The 17,458-nt window shown below is 46.8% G+C and overlaps 1 protein-coding gene across 7 annotated transcripts in view; it reads right to left on the bottom strand.

Moving 5' to 3' along the window:
- LOC102016034 (coiled-coil domain-containing protein 162-like) overlaps window positions 1–17,214 on the bottom strand; it is an 86,963-nt gene extending 69,749 nt beyond the window's left edge. For 2 of the 7 annotated variants that reach the window (XM_013510809.1, XM_013510808.1), the window contains exons 1-8: window positions 16,762–17,214; window positions 15,592–15,703; window positions 14,255–14,304; window positions 13,726–13,902; window positions 8,669–8,786; window positions 7,590–7,631; window positions 6,958–7,123; window positions 1,574–1,712 (exon numbers count right to left, since the gene is read on the bottom strand). In XM_013510809.1, the coding sequence (XP_013366263.1) occupies window positions 1,574–1,712; window positions 6,958–7,123; window positions 7,590–7,631; window positions 8,669–8,786; window positions 13,726–13,902; window positions 14,255–14,304; window positions 15,592–15,648 (749 nt within the window). In that variant the 5' untranslated portion in view covers window positions 15,649–15,703; window positions 16,762–17,214. The remainder of the gene's footprint in view (window positions 1–1,573; window positions 1,713–6,957; window positions 7,124–7,589; window positions 7,632–8,668; window positions 8,787–13,725; window positions 13,903–14,254; window positions 14,305–15,591; window positions 15,704–16,761) is intronic. The other 5 variants (XM_013510813.1, XM_013510815.1, XM_013510814.1 and 2 more) reach the window with 4 other exon arrangements.
- Between the last annotated feature and the right edge of the window lie 244 nt (window positions 17,215–17,458).

Raw genomic sequence — 17,458 nt, 5'->3', positions numbered from 1 at the left:
TAAAGAAAGAATATATAAATTATAGCCTTTGTAGCCCACCTGCTTAACAAATAGGAAGCTATTTGTCAATAAAAAGAAAATAACTTTTTTTTTGGTACTGGGAATCAAACTCAGGACCTTGTGCTTACCAGGCAGGCACTTGTACTGCTGAGCTACATTCCTGGCCCAAGAAAAGAACTTAGTATGACTTTTTTTTGTCCTGCTAAATTTACATTGTAAATCCAACAGTATCCTGGCAAGGTAAAGAAAATGCAGAGTAAAAAAAAAAAAAAAAAAAAGAAAATGCAGAGTTAGAAAGAGAAACATATAGTTCACTCAGTACAACCCCCCATTTCCATTCTCTATGAAAGCTCAAAGATAACGGCGGAAAACAGTGCAATCCACAGGCATCTGAGGGCCCTCACTGGCTACACACACTAAGAATTAATCAAAAGAAGTTAATGAATGTTGACAATTTATTGGTTTTTTTTGTTTTTGTTTTTTTTTTCTCCGGTACCAGGAACCGAACTCACGACCTTGCGCTTGCCAGGCAGGCACTTTTGCCGCTGAGCTAAATCCCCAGCCCTGAATGTTGACAATTTAAGCAGAGACGCTCAGGCCTGACTCAACTCCACTCCCTTCCCATAAAAAATTTATCCTGGGAACAGTGTAAACCTTAATTCAAACTCAATCAAAATCACATTGGAGGGCTGGGGATATAGCTCAGTGGCACAAGCACCTGCCTGGCAAGCATAAGGTCCTGAGCTTGATTCCTGGTACCAAAAAAAACTAAAAACAAACAAACAAAAAAAATCACACTGGAACCATGATTGAGTAGCCAAATAAAACATTTTTGTGTAGGGAGAACACTTAATAATTCCTGCCAGGCTAGTGGTAGATTTATTTGTTTATTTAATTTTTTATTGTCTTTTTGAGACAGGGTCTCACTATGCAGTTCAGGCTGGCCTTGAGCTCACTTTGTAGCGCAGGCTGGTCTTGAACTTGCAACGATCCTCCTGCCTCAGCCTCCCCGGTGCTGGGATTACAGGCATATTTATTTATTTTTTGTTTACTTTAAAAAAAAATTTTTTTTTTGAGACAGGGTGTCACTATGTAGCCCAGGCTGGCCTTGAATTCACAACAGTCCTCCAGCCTCAGCCTCCTGAGTGCTGCTATTATGCCCATTTAGATTTACTTATTTATAAATTTAACTCTAGTAGCCAATTTCATTAGCTTCAGAAGTTCAGGAAAAATTCTGTTCCTTTGAAGAGTAAATAAAAATTAAAAAAAAAACAACAACTAAATGAAACTTAGTAATTTTCAGTATTGTAAAATGTTTACTGTCATAAAATCACCTGGATATTGAAAGTAAAAATTATTATACAATTTATTCTGGAATTACATTCAGTACTATCAAGATTGTCAGAATATATGCCACACAGACAGCAGGACAGGCTTGGGAACAGCCTTCTGATCCATCTGTGCCCTATTTTAAGCTGACATCTAATCTTGCCGAGAGCGGCCTCCTGAGATGGGCACTCAGTGAAGACCTGCCCAGCGGAACTGACCAGGTGGAAACAGCAGCAGCCCTTACCGCGTGAGGTGCCTCACAGCACCGTCGAACTGCAGAAAGAGAACCTCCCTGCGGAGGAGGAGGGCCTGGGCCACCTGGGCAGGGTCCTGGGGGTCCTCGAGGCTGTCGAGCATTTTCTGCAGCTCTTGAAGCTCAGCCCCTGGAAGAGGACAGCATTTGAGTCTGGGACAGGGTGAGATGCTGGCGAGGAGGGCCTGCCCGCCCAGGAAGCGTCAGTTTCCCCTCCGGAGCTTGTCACCTCACGGATTTCCCTTTCTGCGTGGGTGAACTAATCATACGTTTTGCAAGAACAGCAAAAGCTTATGCTGTAGCACCTAAGGTCTGATTTATTTTTTTCCTTCCTTCCTGAAGAAGATAAAAACTTGCTTTGCTTTTTTAGCGCGTTATGAACGCACTGTTGAAAGACAGTTTTACAGTTCACAAGGCTATGGTCTCAAAATAGAACGAACAGAGAAATTACAGGGAATGGGAAAGCACGGTCTTCAGTATATCCAGGGACCTACACATTATAAATTATAAACAGCTGCCACTGTCACTGCCACGCCACCCTAACCAGCCCCTGATGTCACCGGCTCCGGGGCTGACAGAGACGCGAGACGATCCAAGGCAAGTAAAAAAAGTGTGTGTGTGTGTGTGTGTGTGTACACATATACACAGAGACACATATGACATATGTGCATGCATATATATGCATGTTCTTCTGGGAGATTCTAGTCATTTTTGGAAAAAGGTGTGGGAGACCCCTTTTTGGTATATTTCTTGGGCACATACTGCAAAATTAGGCCCCATCTAAGTAAATATGTACACGCTTTAGATGAAAATTTAATTGAGAGGCCTTTGAGAACACTCTGTGCTGGGCGAAGGAACCCGGCCTGCATCTGCACGGCTGTCCCGGGCGCTCCATCATTGGCCCAGGGAAGGAATGGATCACGTAGAAGGAGTGAGCACCGCAAAAACTCCTGCGTTCTCAGGGAGGGAGCCTGGTGGGCGCATGCTCACAGGGCTGCCAGAATGCCAGCTGGCTTAACATGCTCCTCAGCTTCCTGGGAGGACAGGGACAGCTTTCTAGCCAAGAAGGACATCCCTGTTATGGGAGGAAACCGACCACTGTCCATTTGTAGCTCAAGGAGGAGGGAGGAGGACGAGCCGCAGGGCGTGGCGGAGCTGCTCTGTCTTAGGGTAGCTCACGCAGACACAGGCCGCTTTCTTCCTGATCTGGCGCAGTACTGGGCCTTCTCCAGCGTTTACCTGCCGGGAAGGCAGGGGTCGTGGGAGTGAAGACGCCACGCAGGAGCCTTAATCAGGGCAGGTCCCGGATGAGAAAAGCTGCCGATACTGGCAAGGTGCTGACTCTCCCCATATATTCTCTTGGCTTTCGGGCAAGACCCACAGTGCAGACCGCATCTCTGTTTGACATTTTACACACAGCAGCACAGCGGTCTTGTGCTTTTTCCAGCCCCCAAATAATTGGGTCCACTCATCAAATTCTTTATGACTCTTCTAGATCTGATGGTCCGTGGGGGCCGAAGTGTCCGCCCAAAGAGGAGAGACATTAGAGCAGGTGGTAGGGACGCTTCTGCGGTTGTTGGCGGGGGGAAGGGTGGTCCCTGGGCCTCACTTGCTGGAGGCCCAGTGTGTCTGGTCTGCAAGCAGCAGGCTGTGCGGCTGAGTGGCAACGGGGGGGGGGGGGGGGGGGAGTTTATGGCCCTCTGCAGGGACAGTGAGGGCAGGAGAACACACAACTGCACATGTCCTGCGGTCACAGCGCCCTAAGATATAAATGTAAAATGCACTTGGGCAGGGGCTAGAAGGGAGTAAAGACAAACACAAACATTGCGCTTGTTAGAGTGGCTGGATGATAGCTGATCTGTATACTTTGCAAGTTGATCATTTTCCAGCAGAATAGTTATACGCTGAGAGGTGGCATGATCATTAAAATACGGCTCTGGAAGTGAGAACTCACCTGACTTTGTTTTCCACTGACTTAAAAATGTTCTCTCCAGCTTTCCTTTCTTTCTTCTTTTTTCTTTTCTTTTCTTTTTTTTTTTTTTTTTGGTCTTTTTGAGGCAGGGTCTTGCTCTGCAGTTCAGGCTGGCCTTGAGCTCTCTTTCCCAGGCTGGTCTCAAACTCACAACAATCCTCCTGCCTCAGCCTCCCAAGTGCTGGGATTACAGGCATGCACCACCATGCCTGGCACTGGTTTTCCTTTCTTCATAGGGTCAGGTTGCTTGGTGGGCAGGGAGGTGGCCGAGGTAGGCAGGTAAAGCAGCCTGGCTGTGAGGATGGGGCAGGTGGTTGCCAGGCAGCAGTGGGGTGGGGGTGGGGGTGGGGCCTGGGGCATCCAGGAAACATTTCGGTGTCCCCCAGGAAGAGGAGGAGGAGGAGGAGAGAGTGATGGGGAGGTGTCACAGTGGCCCCAACTGCACTCCAGTGCCCTTTGTCTCGTGTCTTGAGTTCCTGAAGCCCTAAATGCAGCTTTAACTGAGTGGCTCGACAAAAAAACCTCAGCCTCGACTCCCACATCCTGATTCTACGCTCTGCTCTCACGGACTTTGGAGGGAGTGGCTGGCTGCGGCTTCCAGGGAAGGAGAGAATCTGGCTGCAACCACAGAGCTGATTGACGGACTAAGAGCTGCTTCCTTGGGTCAAGGGAGAAGACTAAAAGCTGAAATTCTGCGTATCCCTCTTAACAATATTATAAAGCATTTCAATCCGTAAAAGCCAAGCAGCTCCCCTAAGTGTCTATCTATCTATCTCCAAATAGGTCGGAAATGGCTAAAAGGAGTACTGTCCTTCCAGCTCACTTAGTCCTCCCTGCCTCCTCTGGGAACACGCCAGGAACTAAGCTGGTTTGCCTTTCTTAAAAGATGATTATCTTTTCTGATTTTGTTGTTGGTGTGCCAGAAATCGAACCCAGGACCTTGTGCTGGCCAGGCAGGTGCTTGTGCCACTAAGCTATATCCCCGGCCTTATCTTTTGTTGTTGTTAATTTGTTTTGTTTTTAGTTCAGCTTGCTCTTTATTTGTCTTCAGGGAATCAGAGCGTGCACTTTCTCCCTGGGGCGGAAGGCTGTTATTCACAGCCACCTCAAGGTGCTGTCTCTAATTGCACTCCTCGGAAAGACTGAGCTCCCATCCCCAGGACGCCAGCTTTAGAGCACACCAGGAGTACTCAGCAGTACCTTTCGTTCTGAGCTGTACCTCCTCAGCCCCTGGGCTTCATGGCCCCCAGGTCCTCAGCGCCACGCTGCTGAGCTGGCCACAGCCAGCCTGGCCTGGCTCCTCACCGGGGTCCTTTTCTTGTCCCTGTTTCCTTCCCTGATGCACCTCCCCTGCTTCCCCAGTGGGAGAAGCTCCTTGCTGCCAGCTGCGGTGGGGCTAATGCAGCCACTCCGTTTGGAAAGGCGGCTCTGGCTCTCAGCTGCTGTGTCGTCTCCGTGTAGCTGACACCTGCCCCCGCCCCCATCCCAAGGGCAGAGGATCGTTTTTGTGACCTGTCTTCCTTGCTGCCGTCCCTCTGCAAAGCTCAATCCCCACATCCCCCCAGCAGCTCCCCTAAGTGTCTTTTAAGTTCCGCTGACAACAGTTGTTATGTTAGTAAAAGGAAAGAATCTAGAAGAGCTGTTGATCTCTAATCTTTTGCTGTATTCCTTGAAGGTGTGTTAGTCTTTCTGAGCGGTTGCGGTCTGTATCAGTTCTGTGCTTCTGCCGAGGCTGCACCAGCGCTGCCCCCTTTGCACACACCTCTCTCAGACAGGCATCCCCCTTCCTCCCAGATCACCACCAATGTCCTTCTCCACCCCTCACTGGGATGTTCCCGGAGTCCTTCTGGGTCTGTTAGCACAATACAAATCTTCTGGCCCCGAGCTCCATGGTCTCCCACAAACATATTGCCTTTATGCATTGGCCAGAGGGACACAGATTCAGATGATATGATATTTAAAACTGCTAGGTTAAAATAGACCTATTTCTCTCTCTTTTTTTTTTTTTTTTTCTGTCTTTTTGAGACAGGGTCTTGCTATGCAGTTCAGGCTGGGCTTGAGCTCACTGTGTAGGCCAGGCTGGCCTTGAACTCACAATGATCCTCCTGCCTCAGCTTCCCGAGTGCTGGGATTACAGGACTGCGCCACCATGCCCAGCAAAATAGGCCTATTTCTCCATCCTCTGTGAGGATGGGGCAGGTGGTTGCCAGGCAGCAGTGGGGTGGGGGTGGGGCACCCAGGAAACACAGGAAAGGAACGTTTCTCAGGTTCCCTCCAGGAGGAGGAGGAGGAGAGAATGATGGGGTCACAGTGTCCTTGGCCCTTTCTAGGTGAAGACTCCAATTCAGTGCCTCTTCTCATTCTTAAAATCCCTGGCTATTATGTTATTGCTAGCCACTGATTAATATTTACATGATTAGTGACAAATTGGATGGAAGTCAATAAGATCAGCTGGGCGTGGTGGCGCATGCCTGTCATCCCAGCACTCAGGAGGCTGAGGCAGGAGGATCATTGTGAATTTGAGACCAGCCTGGGCTAAAAAGTGAGCTCAAGGCCAGCTTGAACTGCATAGTGAGACCTTGTCTCAAAAAGACAAAAGAAAAAAAAAAAAGATCAATTTCTCTGCTCTGATAGACCCCACTGTTACAGTGTCTTAACAGTATATGAAGAGACTATTTTACAACCTGTTGACAGTTCAAATTCACTGATTAGCCGTGGGCATATGAAACTAATGCCTCAATCATTCAGAGCACAGGACCATCAGGTGGTTATTTGCTAACCAGGAGCTGTCTGCAAGCTTCTTAACTGTGCATGTTTGGCTTTGATCTTTTTTTTCTTTTTTTTTGTACCGGGAATTGAACTCAGGACTGTGCGCTTGCCAGGCAGGGACTTGTGCCCCTGAGCTATATCCCCGGCTCTTGGCTTTGATCTTGCCAGGTGAGTTAAAAAAGACTAGGAAGGAAAGGGGATGAAAGAAAACCAATATTTAGTGGGGCCGTATGCAATGTTCTAGAACATTACAAACAATTCACAGAACACTGTCTGAGATTGGTGTCATCAGCCTCATTTTATGGAAGGACAGAGTACCAGGATTTGAAGTCCTCAGCTTGTGATAACCAAAACTCAGAGGCAAAGTACAACCCTGGGCCTCCTGACTTGGTGTACTTTGTAGCCCAGGCTGGTCTGGAACTTGCGATGATCCTCCTGCCTCAGCCTCCTGAGTACTGGGATTACAGGTGTGCGCCACCACGCCTGGCAAATATGCATTTTGGAAACAGGGACTTTTCCTTTACCTTAATCACTGTCATTTATGAGAAAATATAGTTCTATTTTCTAGCTGTTAAGAGCCTCACAGAGTTTCAACTGCATGTTGAACATGATTTTATCACCACGAACCACTTACCTATGTCCTCAGCTCCTCCCCAGGTGCCTCTCAAAGGGTTAGGACTTAGAGGAAGCTCAAAACATGCTGGACAACTGCCGAGAGTAGCAATGCTGAAAAGGTAGGCCACGATGTCGTGGAGAGGGGCTATCAGCTGCAGAGTTAACTTTAAGGCTCTAAAAGCTGCCTGTGGGGAGAAGCAACACAAGGCAGTAAGTCTCAGGAAGTCCCCAAGAGACATACATTATATTTGGGTATGACTAGGAACGATATCTTTAAGGACACAGTCATCACTCCTGCTCCCTAGGGGACTGCTTCCAGGCCCCCGGAGGATACCACAGTGCACGGATGCTTTCCGTCACCCGGAGCAGTATCTGCATGTGCACATCCTCGTGTAAACTTTAAACCACCCCTAGACAGAATACCCAGTATGAATGCTATGTACATAGTTATTATACGGTATTGTTTAGAGAATAATGACAGGGAAGGAAAAATCTGTATATGTTTAGCACAGATGTAATTTTTTCCTAAATATTTTCCATCAGTGGAAAGTATTGTATGTGGAACCTGCGGCACGGAGGCCAACTGTGTTTACATAGACATTTTCACAGTGTACGAGGGATAAGATCTGAAAGAGAAAACAGTAGACTTACCCATGAACCACGGTCATGCGCTTTGGACAAGGGCACTTTCCTCTGTGTGGGAGTAAAGCAATGTGTTTGTCTTTGTTTAAGATCACTGGTGGCCAAGAACACACCAAAATGTGCTTTTATGGCCATTAATAAATTATAAAGGTCACAAATAAATTCACAGTAAGGACCACATTCACATAACATTGTCCTGATTGAAAGCAGAGACATTTATTGCCAAACAAGTTTTCATTTAAGAAGAAAAATCAAATTTAAAAAAAAAAAGAGCTAGGTGTGGTGGTATACTCCTATAATCCCAGCACTTGGGAGGCTGAGGCAGGAGAATCACTGTGAGTTTGAGGCCAGCCTGGGCTACATAGTGAACTGAAGGCCAGCCTGAACTACACAGGGAGACCCTGTTTCAAAAAAAAAAGAAGAAAAATCAGAATATTCCTCAAATGCCATTTTCAACATTGTACTTTTGTTAGTTCATGCTGATGTGTTTTGTGCTTCTAGATTCTCTTTTTTATGATTACTAATACGACTTCTATCTGTAAGTTAGATACTTAGAGTCACCCTCAAAAACCAGCCACCAGCTGTGTTACAAGTGTGACCTCCACCTCTCATCAGCCACAGGGCAGCAGGGTGGGGTTCTGCTGAAGGGTTTGGGAGGGAACACTGTATTAGTAAACAAAGTCAGAAGCCCAAATCAGTATTCATTCATGACCAGGGGAAAATGGAACTCATGAAATAATGACGCCGAAGAGAAAATATAATAAAGCAGGCAAAAGTATTAGAAGCTGTGGAACGGCCAGGTGTGGTGGCACATGCCTGTAATCCCAGCACTCAGGAGGCTGAGGCAGGAGGATTGTTGTGAGCTCGAGACCAACCTGGGCTACAAAGTGAGCTCAAGGCCAGCCTGAACTGCATAGCAAGACCCTGTCTCAAAAAAGACAAAAAACAAAAACAAAAGCAGAAGCTGTGAAAATTTCAGTTAATAGACGTCTCTGAAGAAAAAATACATGAGACATCCTCTTCGACGGATGTGTTGAACTGCAAGGCATATGCCAGTTTTCATTCTGGCATAAAAAACCATCACAAACCTTTTCTGGAAGGGCTTTGAACATAAGCAGCACTTCAGAAGGATGCGGGATGAACCATAAATTGAGGAAGATCTGTCCGTCCGCCGACAGCAAACTCCGAGGTCGGCGCTGAAAACTCCTGCAGCGTTAGAAGAAAGCACCGTGGCACAGCCCTTCCCCCCACACCGGAGGCATCCTGAGTAGGACCTACTTAGGCCCTGGCCGCAGGCCACAAGGCCCTGTCACCACAGGCCCCATCCGCGTCCAAACCCAAGGACAGTAACCTTCCTTTCCCTGACTCTGCTCCCAGGTGGCCAGAGTTATTTATAAACAGCCCAGTGGGAAGAAGAGCAACCAGGCTGATTTTAGCCTGAGCTGTGTGGGAGGAAGGCCTGGGTATGGCGGAGGGCAAGGTGTGGGCAGAGCAGGAAAGCAGGGCAGGATTTAGGGAGCTGGCACCATCCTGGGTGTTACAGATTTTATGTCACTGAATGCTTCTGACAACCTTAGGATGGATCTATTTTTATATCTGTTTCACAGCTGAGGAAATTGAGGTCTTGAGAGGTTAGCTCCCGCCTACCCAATCCTGAGACAGGAACTTAGGATTTAAATGCACCTCTGCCTGGCTGCAGAATCCAAGCTGCAGACCCTGGTTTCGTTTTCCTGCCTTCCCACCGTGTTCCTTGCCAGGTTCCTCAGCCTCTGGCCTCTCCTCCTGCAAGTACCTCGGCATCTGTTAGGCAGGTTGACAGGCAGGCAGGGCATCCAGAGATGTCTAGCGTAAGGGTGCTCACAAAGCCAGGAACCTGGCCTGGGAGGTAGAATGTCACCGGCACCTTTGAAGCCTGTGGGCCCCAGATCAACGCCCTTTAATCTTACGTTGGTTAGTGCCTTGCGTCTCTCTGTGGTTTTACCACAAATGAACGCATCAGTAAGAAGTAACAGGTTGTGCCTGTTTGTGACTTTCACCCAGGTGGAAGCCCTAGGGGGATGGCCTTGTGATCTGGTTTCTGCATCAGCCAAGGAGCAGGCGGCACCCTGGAATCCCACCTGAAGGACCCGGTGTCACCACATCTAACGAACTGTGCTCCTCTGTGTTAGAGGAGCAGCCGGAGACGTGTGTGGTTCGCAGGGTGTGGAGTCTGGCATCAGAGGACCTGATTTTGAGCTCAGTTTCTGTCACCCACGACTGTACAGTCTTACACAGTTGCCGTGGTTGAGCCTCCTCATCTAAAATACAGGGTAATTTTTTTTTTTTTTTTTTTTTTTTTTTTAGACAAGGTCTCTCTTCAGTTCAGACTGGCCTTGAGCTCACTTTGTAGCCCCCACTGGTCTCGAATTCACAACGATCCTCCTGCCTCAGCCTCCAGCCTCCAGAGTGCTGGAATTACAGGCATGCACCTCCATGCCTGGCTAGAACCCTTTTTTAATCTTCCAAAATTTAAACTCTCTTCCTATTAAACAATAACGGCACTGGTGTCTTTTCTTTCTTCTCCCACCCAAGCCTGGATGACATCCCCGATTCCTCTTTCTCCTCTGGCTCCACATCGAGTCTGGCAGCTGGCCCAGCCGATTCCACCCCCTAAATGCCTCTTGTCTACACAGTTTTAGTAACTTCGTAAGTGGTGTCACTGATAGTCATACTCTCCTTTTCTCTGAAGGATGAACACCAGACATCCGGGTCTTTCCCACCCCTCTGCGTCTTCCACTTTCTGTCGCTGTCCTCATACACTGTGGGTATGAGCCTCACAGACGTCCGCACTGTGGAGAACCACCGAGCTGAAGACCCCGACTGTAGCCCCCGACACAACCTTTTTCCTTTTCCTGCTATCAACCCTGGCATATTAATTATAGAAATACAGGCAATGCTAGCTGTAGAGAGATAAATTTCTTTCTAATTGGCCTAGAGAATGCAACTGGAGTGCAGCTAAGGTACTGACGGGGAGGCCGTAATCCGAGGGCCAGCATTGCTCCCCAGTTAGCGGCCACTTCCCCCAGGCAAGGGCCAGGGAGGGGAGGGGCTGAGACAAGGGAACCCAGCAGTATTAAAGCATTAAGACTCAAAACAAGGGGCTGGGGGTTTAGGTCAGAGGCACAGCGCCTGCCTGGCAAGTGCAGGGTTGTGGGTTCGATTCCGGGTACCAGAAAAAAAAAAAAAAAAACAGAGTCAAAACAAAGTCTTTTTCTCAGCAGTAAAAGTTGCTCAGAGCAGCATACTAAGGTACCCATTAGGCCGATATAAAAGATTGATGTCCTAGTGCTTGCTCCTCTCCTGTAGCTGTCTGCAGAAGTGACCGCTCCCGTACACTGACCCGACCCTCTGCCCACACTGCACTCGCGCCTCTGTCCTTGTACATTCTTAAAGCTGGGAGCTGCTGTGGAGAATCACCCTGTGTTCTGCCATCGCAGAGCTCTTTCACAACTGCAGTTTTCTCTCGGTTTCCTTTTCAGCTGTGCGCCGCATCGCTGAGGAAGAGACTCAACCTTCTGTGAGGTCTTCAGTAACTGGGGCCCCCAAAGCACACGCACCCTCGAATTCTTTGTCCCTGTAGCTCTTCCCGTACGAGCACAGTTCCCTCTCCTGGCCTCTGGAGCACACTCATCACTCAAGACCCGGGTTAATGAAGCGGGCCCTCTCCCCCGAAGCTTTCCGTGCTCCCAGCCCGGTTTCCTCCGTCCTTCCGATAACACCGCGCCTTGCTTGCTGGGTGATTTGTTCTTCGTCACAGTGCGCCCTTATTATCTACTTCCCTTGCTGTGCAGAGAGGACGGCTCTAACACCGCCATACGGAGTGCGCCACTAAGACTGCCGTGTTCAGGCTGTGCTCTGAGGCAAGCAGCATGGTCAGGGGTGCCGGCTCTCTAGCTCAAATGACTATTTCCCTTAACCTTTAGGAAACACAGCTATACAAAACTAAAAGAAAAGAGTAAACACCTGCAAGGTAGAAAGACATTTCCTCTCATTCACATCCAGACCTCCTTATTTGGTTGCTGCAAATTAAACAGACAGGAAGTGAAAGCAGACTTTGAACACGGCTCATCCTAAACACAGATGCAGTAAATTCGGGGTTAGATTTCTGGACAGAACTTTTAAAGTGTGATCCCAAATGTAGACTGGGTTTACAAGCAGTCAGCCTGGGTAGAGGGTAATAAAGGGATGGAGGTAAGAAGCCTTAGAAGAGTCTCTTATGGGAGCAAGGTGCATTCCAGCCTCGCCGAGGATCAAGTTGTCCAGTCAACCGTTCAGCAAGATGAACCCCTGAAATGTCTTTCCTCCCTCTTTCCTCAGTGCATTCTTCCTGTAAGCAAATCCCAAAGTCTACCCAAACGAAAGCACTGGCTGAGCTCATAAAACAAAACACTGGTACCCACAAACCGAGCACCTCATAAGGCTCAAGGTAGGACTGGCCGCTCTTCTGATGGTCAGTTATCAGTTAAGGACTTCAGCTTATTTTATTCTCTAGCCTCAATCATTGCATTTTCTTGGGGAAACTCTAACTTCACTGTCATCTCATCTTTGAATTTCTCCCTGAGGCCCTGAGGTACAGTTAAACATGTCTTCCCCACCTTCCTTCCCTCACAGACCTCCCCACACCCCTCTAACACAGAGCATTGTCTCTGAAATGAATTGTTTATTTACAGAGCTTCCCCATTAGACTGAATTTATTGCCAGTCAATGACTTACCTGTGTAACTAACTTATAGCAAAGTTCCTGGTACTGGGTAAACACTGAATAACTGTTAGTTGTGTAGTGCATGCATGAACAAATGAGTGAGTGAAAGGGTGTGTGGTACAAGTGACCTTTCACTTCTCTTCCGCTTTTCCGGTCTATGATCATATCTTTTCAAAGTATTACTCTTAGTGAAACTCTGTTGTAAGGGAAAGAATAGGCGGGGGAGGTAAGCTCACTCTACAGGGCATTTTTGCTTCTCTGCCCAGATGCTACACAGCTCTATACCACATACATCCCCTTTTAAAAAAGGAAATGTGGTTAGTACCACACAGGAGTGCTAACTCCTCCAGCCCTGTGGGTGAACTCTAGGTAGACTGAAACAGGAACGTCTGGAAAACTAGATAAAGGGCGCTAAGAAGTACATAGGCAGCTCTTATCACTATTATCTATTTACGTCTACATCGCCATCAACATCGCCATCATCATATATATATATTTTTTTTTTTTTTTTTTGTTTTTCTCCGGTACCGGGAACCGAACTCACGACCTTACGCTTGCCAGGCAGGCGCTTCATCATCTATATTTAATCAGAGAAAAATAGGACACTATTTAAGGCACTGGTTTATCAGCTTTTTTTTTTCTCCTCACTATTTCTTCTGTTCTACTGAATAGAATATCTGAAGTTTGGACAGCTCAAAATCAAGCTTAGTTATTTCAGATCATAGTTCATATAAAAGGTTGTGAGTGATGAAAATCTTTGAGGTCCCCCAGGGGAAAGAAAACTGTATTGACTAAAAACAAAACAAAACAAAACAAAACAGTCAGATAGCCTATAAATAAGAACTCATTCTTGGTTCAGATAAAAAGATGCTCTTATTCTTGGAGTGTTTACTTGTTCTTTTGCCTTCCTAGACTGGAAGGTTGAGGTCAGGTGCAGTATGGGGGAACAGCACGTTAGTCAGGTGTCTGTTTCTATAACTAATACCTAAGGTAGCCAACTATAAAGAGAAAAGGTTTGTTTTGGCTAACGGTTTTAGAGGTTTTGGTCCATGGTCAGTTGACCCGGTTACTTTGGGTGAGGCAGTGCATTGTGGTGGAAGTATCTGCTGGAGCAACATCACCCACCTCAGAGACAAGAAGTGAAAGAGAGGAGGAGGAAGAGACCAGGACCCCACAATCCTCCTCAAGGGCACAACCTCAATGGCCTGAACACCTTCCACTAGGCCTCACCTCTTAAATGCTCTACCACCTCTCAACAGTGTAATCCTGAGCAGCAGGCCTTTGTCACACAGACTTTCGGGAATACTTAAGACTCAAGCTACAGGAGCAAAGGTTTTCATACTAAACACAGCTCTTCTTGTGGAGAGATGGGGCATAGCAACACACTCTAAAAGACATTACACACCTGGGGTCAGCCTTGAGGCCCTCTTTGGAATCCCTCAACCCCTTCTTTTCTTGTGGTTGTCCCACCATGAAGAAGGTATCCTTGATAACAGGAAAATCCTCCAGCAGAGCTCTCAGGCTATTGCAGTATGCCATGATCTGACCCCGAAGAGCATAATGAGACATGCGGCGGCTAAACCTGAAAGTGAAAAGAAGAGATGGTGTTCCGGAGAAGAACCCGAGTTGTTCCACCTCTCACCGAAGTTCCAGCGTACCCTTCCCGGGAGGACCTTTCAAAAAGAATGAAGCATCTCTGACAAACAGAAAGTTCCATCCCGGTCAGGGTGGTATTGGCTGAAAGCAGAGCATGAAGCTCTTCCCCCTCTCTTTTACTTCTCAGGCTCTTCTCATGTGAGCGGACACTAGCTTGGTGCGACCCAATATGCCTGTGGTGTATTAAAGCATAAAGCACCTGGCTCATTGTCTGGATTGCTACATAATATTGCTGGTTAGAGAAATCGACTTGTGTGACTCAAATACACTATACTTACTTTTGACAATATTCAATTATAACGTCCCTCTTGATCTTCGCGGTTGTGTCCTGTGATAAAAGAACATGGTGGTTGTTCTGTTAGCTGGATGAGAGGGCCACCCATCCTGATGTACAAACTTAGCCAACTTCAAGCACGAAAAGGCCACACACATTAGACATTCTTTCTGGAGGTAAACTTGTGGGGAGAGAGTCTTCCATGGGTCTCTTCTGCTTCTACATATCTGTTGAGCATGTGAAGAAGGCAAGGGCTTGACCAGTCTTTACTTGGACTGTTTTCCAGGGTCGTGTTTGCATAGAGCAGTCCTGAGGGGTGAGGGGATATTGTCTCCCATTAGGAAAAAGGGCAGGCTTGCTATCCAAGAGGTGGGTTCCTCACAGCTCAGTGTTTTCCACAAACCCACTGGCTGCATGTGAGATCCTTCATGTTGTCCCTGTGGGAGGCAGGCAGAGGGAACTGACGCAAACGTGAAGCTCACATTGCCGGCTCTGCTGTAATAAAGGTCTTTGTCTCGGACTCAGGAGTTTTGGGTCTTCTTCCAGCAGCCATAGAACAGTAACAGACCAACTTACTTACAGGCCCTGAGGAAACGGATCATTATATTGCCTGAAGTCTTTCTGCTCTAGAAGGTGCTGGATAATTCTGAAGGGTAGTTAATGAAATGTTGTATTTCTCACTTGGTGAATTTTATTTTTCAGAATTGTTTATTGAAAGGGGCCCTTCTGCCTCCAACATCGCTCATCAGTAATTAGAAGATCTAGCCTCCCTCATATCCCATTTGCAGAACTGGATTAGGCAAAGTGGTTCCTTTTCAGTCACAGGCAGGGACAAAGTCTAGAGATTATAACTATTACCATTTTCCTCCCAAAGAACTATGCCTTAGCATTTCCTCATCAAAAAAACTCCTGAATAATGAAATGATATCTACACAATTAAGCAATGAGTTTAACTGGTTAAAGCTTGAATTTTATAGTATTTTCAACTAAGTAGGCTAAGATTCAGGACCCTTAAACAGAAACCAAGATAATGGCCAGAGCCCCACCAGCGGGTTGCTCAGCAGTAGAGAAATGCTCCAGCAATGCCGCTGAAACTAGTCGTACTGGAAAGTACCAAAACCAACTACAGCCTTGCAAAAATACACGCATTTGTAAAATCTTGACTGCAATCTCAAACTGACACTTTTCCTGATTGTGCTTCCCTTTTTGGGCTTCACCACTGACTTTCAATAGGTTTAGCCAAATAGGTTGAAAGCAACAGATTCTGCATTCAGGATTTTTATTTGCATAAATACAAAACGAGACCAGAGCTTCAGGGAGCGCCTCTCCCTGCACACTCACTGGGCTCTTCATCCCGTCGCCCACGGCCTGCTTCCGGAGGAGGAAGGCGCTCAGCATGGCATCTCTCAGCCCCACCTTTTCCAGCTGAATAGACACAAAGGCCTCCGGAGCCCTGAGAGTGAAGAGAGACACCGAGCCCAGGGTGGGGTGCGTGGACATGGGACAACATGTTTCTGATTATCTACCCAGGCCGCTGACGTGCGCCACGCCTCCTATAGGCCCTACCGTCCCTCAGGTGTACGTCGGCAGTTGTTCCTTGGTCCCAAATATCATAGCCCGGCCTGGCCCAGTGTGCCCTCCCGGCCTTGACCATAGGGTACAGGTACTGAAGCGGCCTCCCAGGGGGCCTATCACATAGGCACGCAGACCTCAAACCTCCCTTCCACACACTGGGAATGTGAGCTCAAGGCGCCTGGACCCTGGCCATGTGTCAGATTAATGGCATCCTGAATGGTAGAATTACTTTGTCATTATTTTTCATTTTACCAGAATTTGCCAGAATTAGATTATTCTTTGTAGACCTCAAATAAAAAGCTAAAAGGAATCATGATTATTATGAATAAATATCTCTCTGTCATGGTGAAAAGATCAAGGCATAATAGGGCATTCCTAATGTACAGATGTATCTCTATGGAGAACATGCTTCTCTTATAACACACCATCCTATTATTCACTCTTTTTTTTTTTGGTACCAGGAATTGAACTCAGGACCCTGTGCTTGCCAAGCAGGTGCTTGTGCATTGAGCTATATCCCCAGCGCCCTATTATTCTAAACAGTAGCAAAACCTTCCTCAGAATAGTGCCAGTTTTATGTTTCTCCACTTAGCATAGATATGGAAAATCCAGAGTGGCCTATAACTCTTCCTGCTTATGGAGAACAATTTGAACAATTGATAAAATATGCAGGAAAGTGAAGAGGAGAGAAAAAGGGGGAAGAGGCTGAAATTAGGAAAAGTGGATTCTCCTTCACAGATTTAAGTACGGGAAGAAGCTGAGCCTTCCCAATGTTAAACATTATCTTCACGTGTGGTCTTAACAAAATAAAGCACACACACAACATAAAGCACACACTAGTAACTCTGAGAGCTAGGTTCCTTCGATGTCCTAGCACTGTTGCTGACTTAAGAAGGGACTTTTGTTTTTAAACAATCCTCCCACTGGGCACAGTACCTTCTGGTCGTCTGAAATCTCTCTGAAGAATCTGAGGCTCCCGTGCCCTTTACAGTTCTGGAACTTCTTCTGGCTGGGCTCACTACATCTTGATTTCTCAGATTTGAACTTATTTCCTAAAACATTTTAAACTGAAGTGAATTAAACCTGTTGTCTGTATAAACCCTGTAGTGCTGGCTGTAAAATATCTCGCAACCACAGTGGATCCCAAACACAGGTAAACTCCTGGAAGAGGAGCGATGTGGGAGGGAAGGAAGACGCTACCACTCCGCACAACAAAGAAAGCACGAACTATGACTGTTTCCAGAGTGCGACGTGGTGTCCAAATGCTCTGAGAAGAACTCTTCTCCGTACAAAGTGCTCTGCATGGAGTGGCCTCTCGAGAAATACCACTTATTGTCTCCCTAGTGTAAGAAATGGAAAGAGTAAATAAAATCCGAAAGGGACAATAGATACTGTGAAAGGGAAAGAACCTGCTCAAAAGGAAAGAACAACTGGGATGGGGGAAAGCAGAAAAGAAAGAAGGGGAAAAATGTATATGTATATATACACACACAAGACAGCTAAGATAATTGTACTATAAATTTCTATTGGTTTATTGACAGGCACAGTTAATGCCTAATTGTATGATCAATTTTGCATGCCTATATCTGATAATCTGAACAACTACTTTGAAGATAACAATATGCAATACAAC

Source organism: Chinchilla lanigera, unplaced genomic scaffold, assembly GCF_000276665.1.
Source record: "Chinchilla lanigera isolate Chin_1 unplaced genomic scaffold, ChiLan1.0 scaffold00010, whole genome shotgun sequence".
In the NCBI taxonomy this organism is placed as follows: Eukaryota; Metazoa; Chordata; class Mammalia; order Rodentia; family Chinchillidae; genus Chinchilla; species Chinchilla lanigera.
The sequence above is the reverse complement of the archived record's forward strand: the minus strand, read 5'-3'. Positions and strand labels throughout refer to the sequence as shown.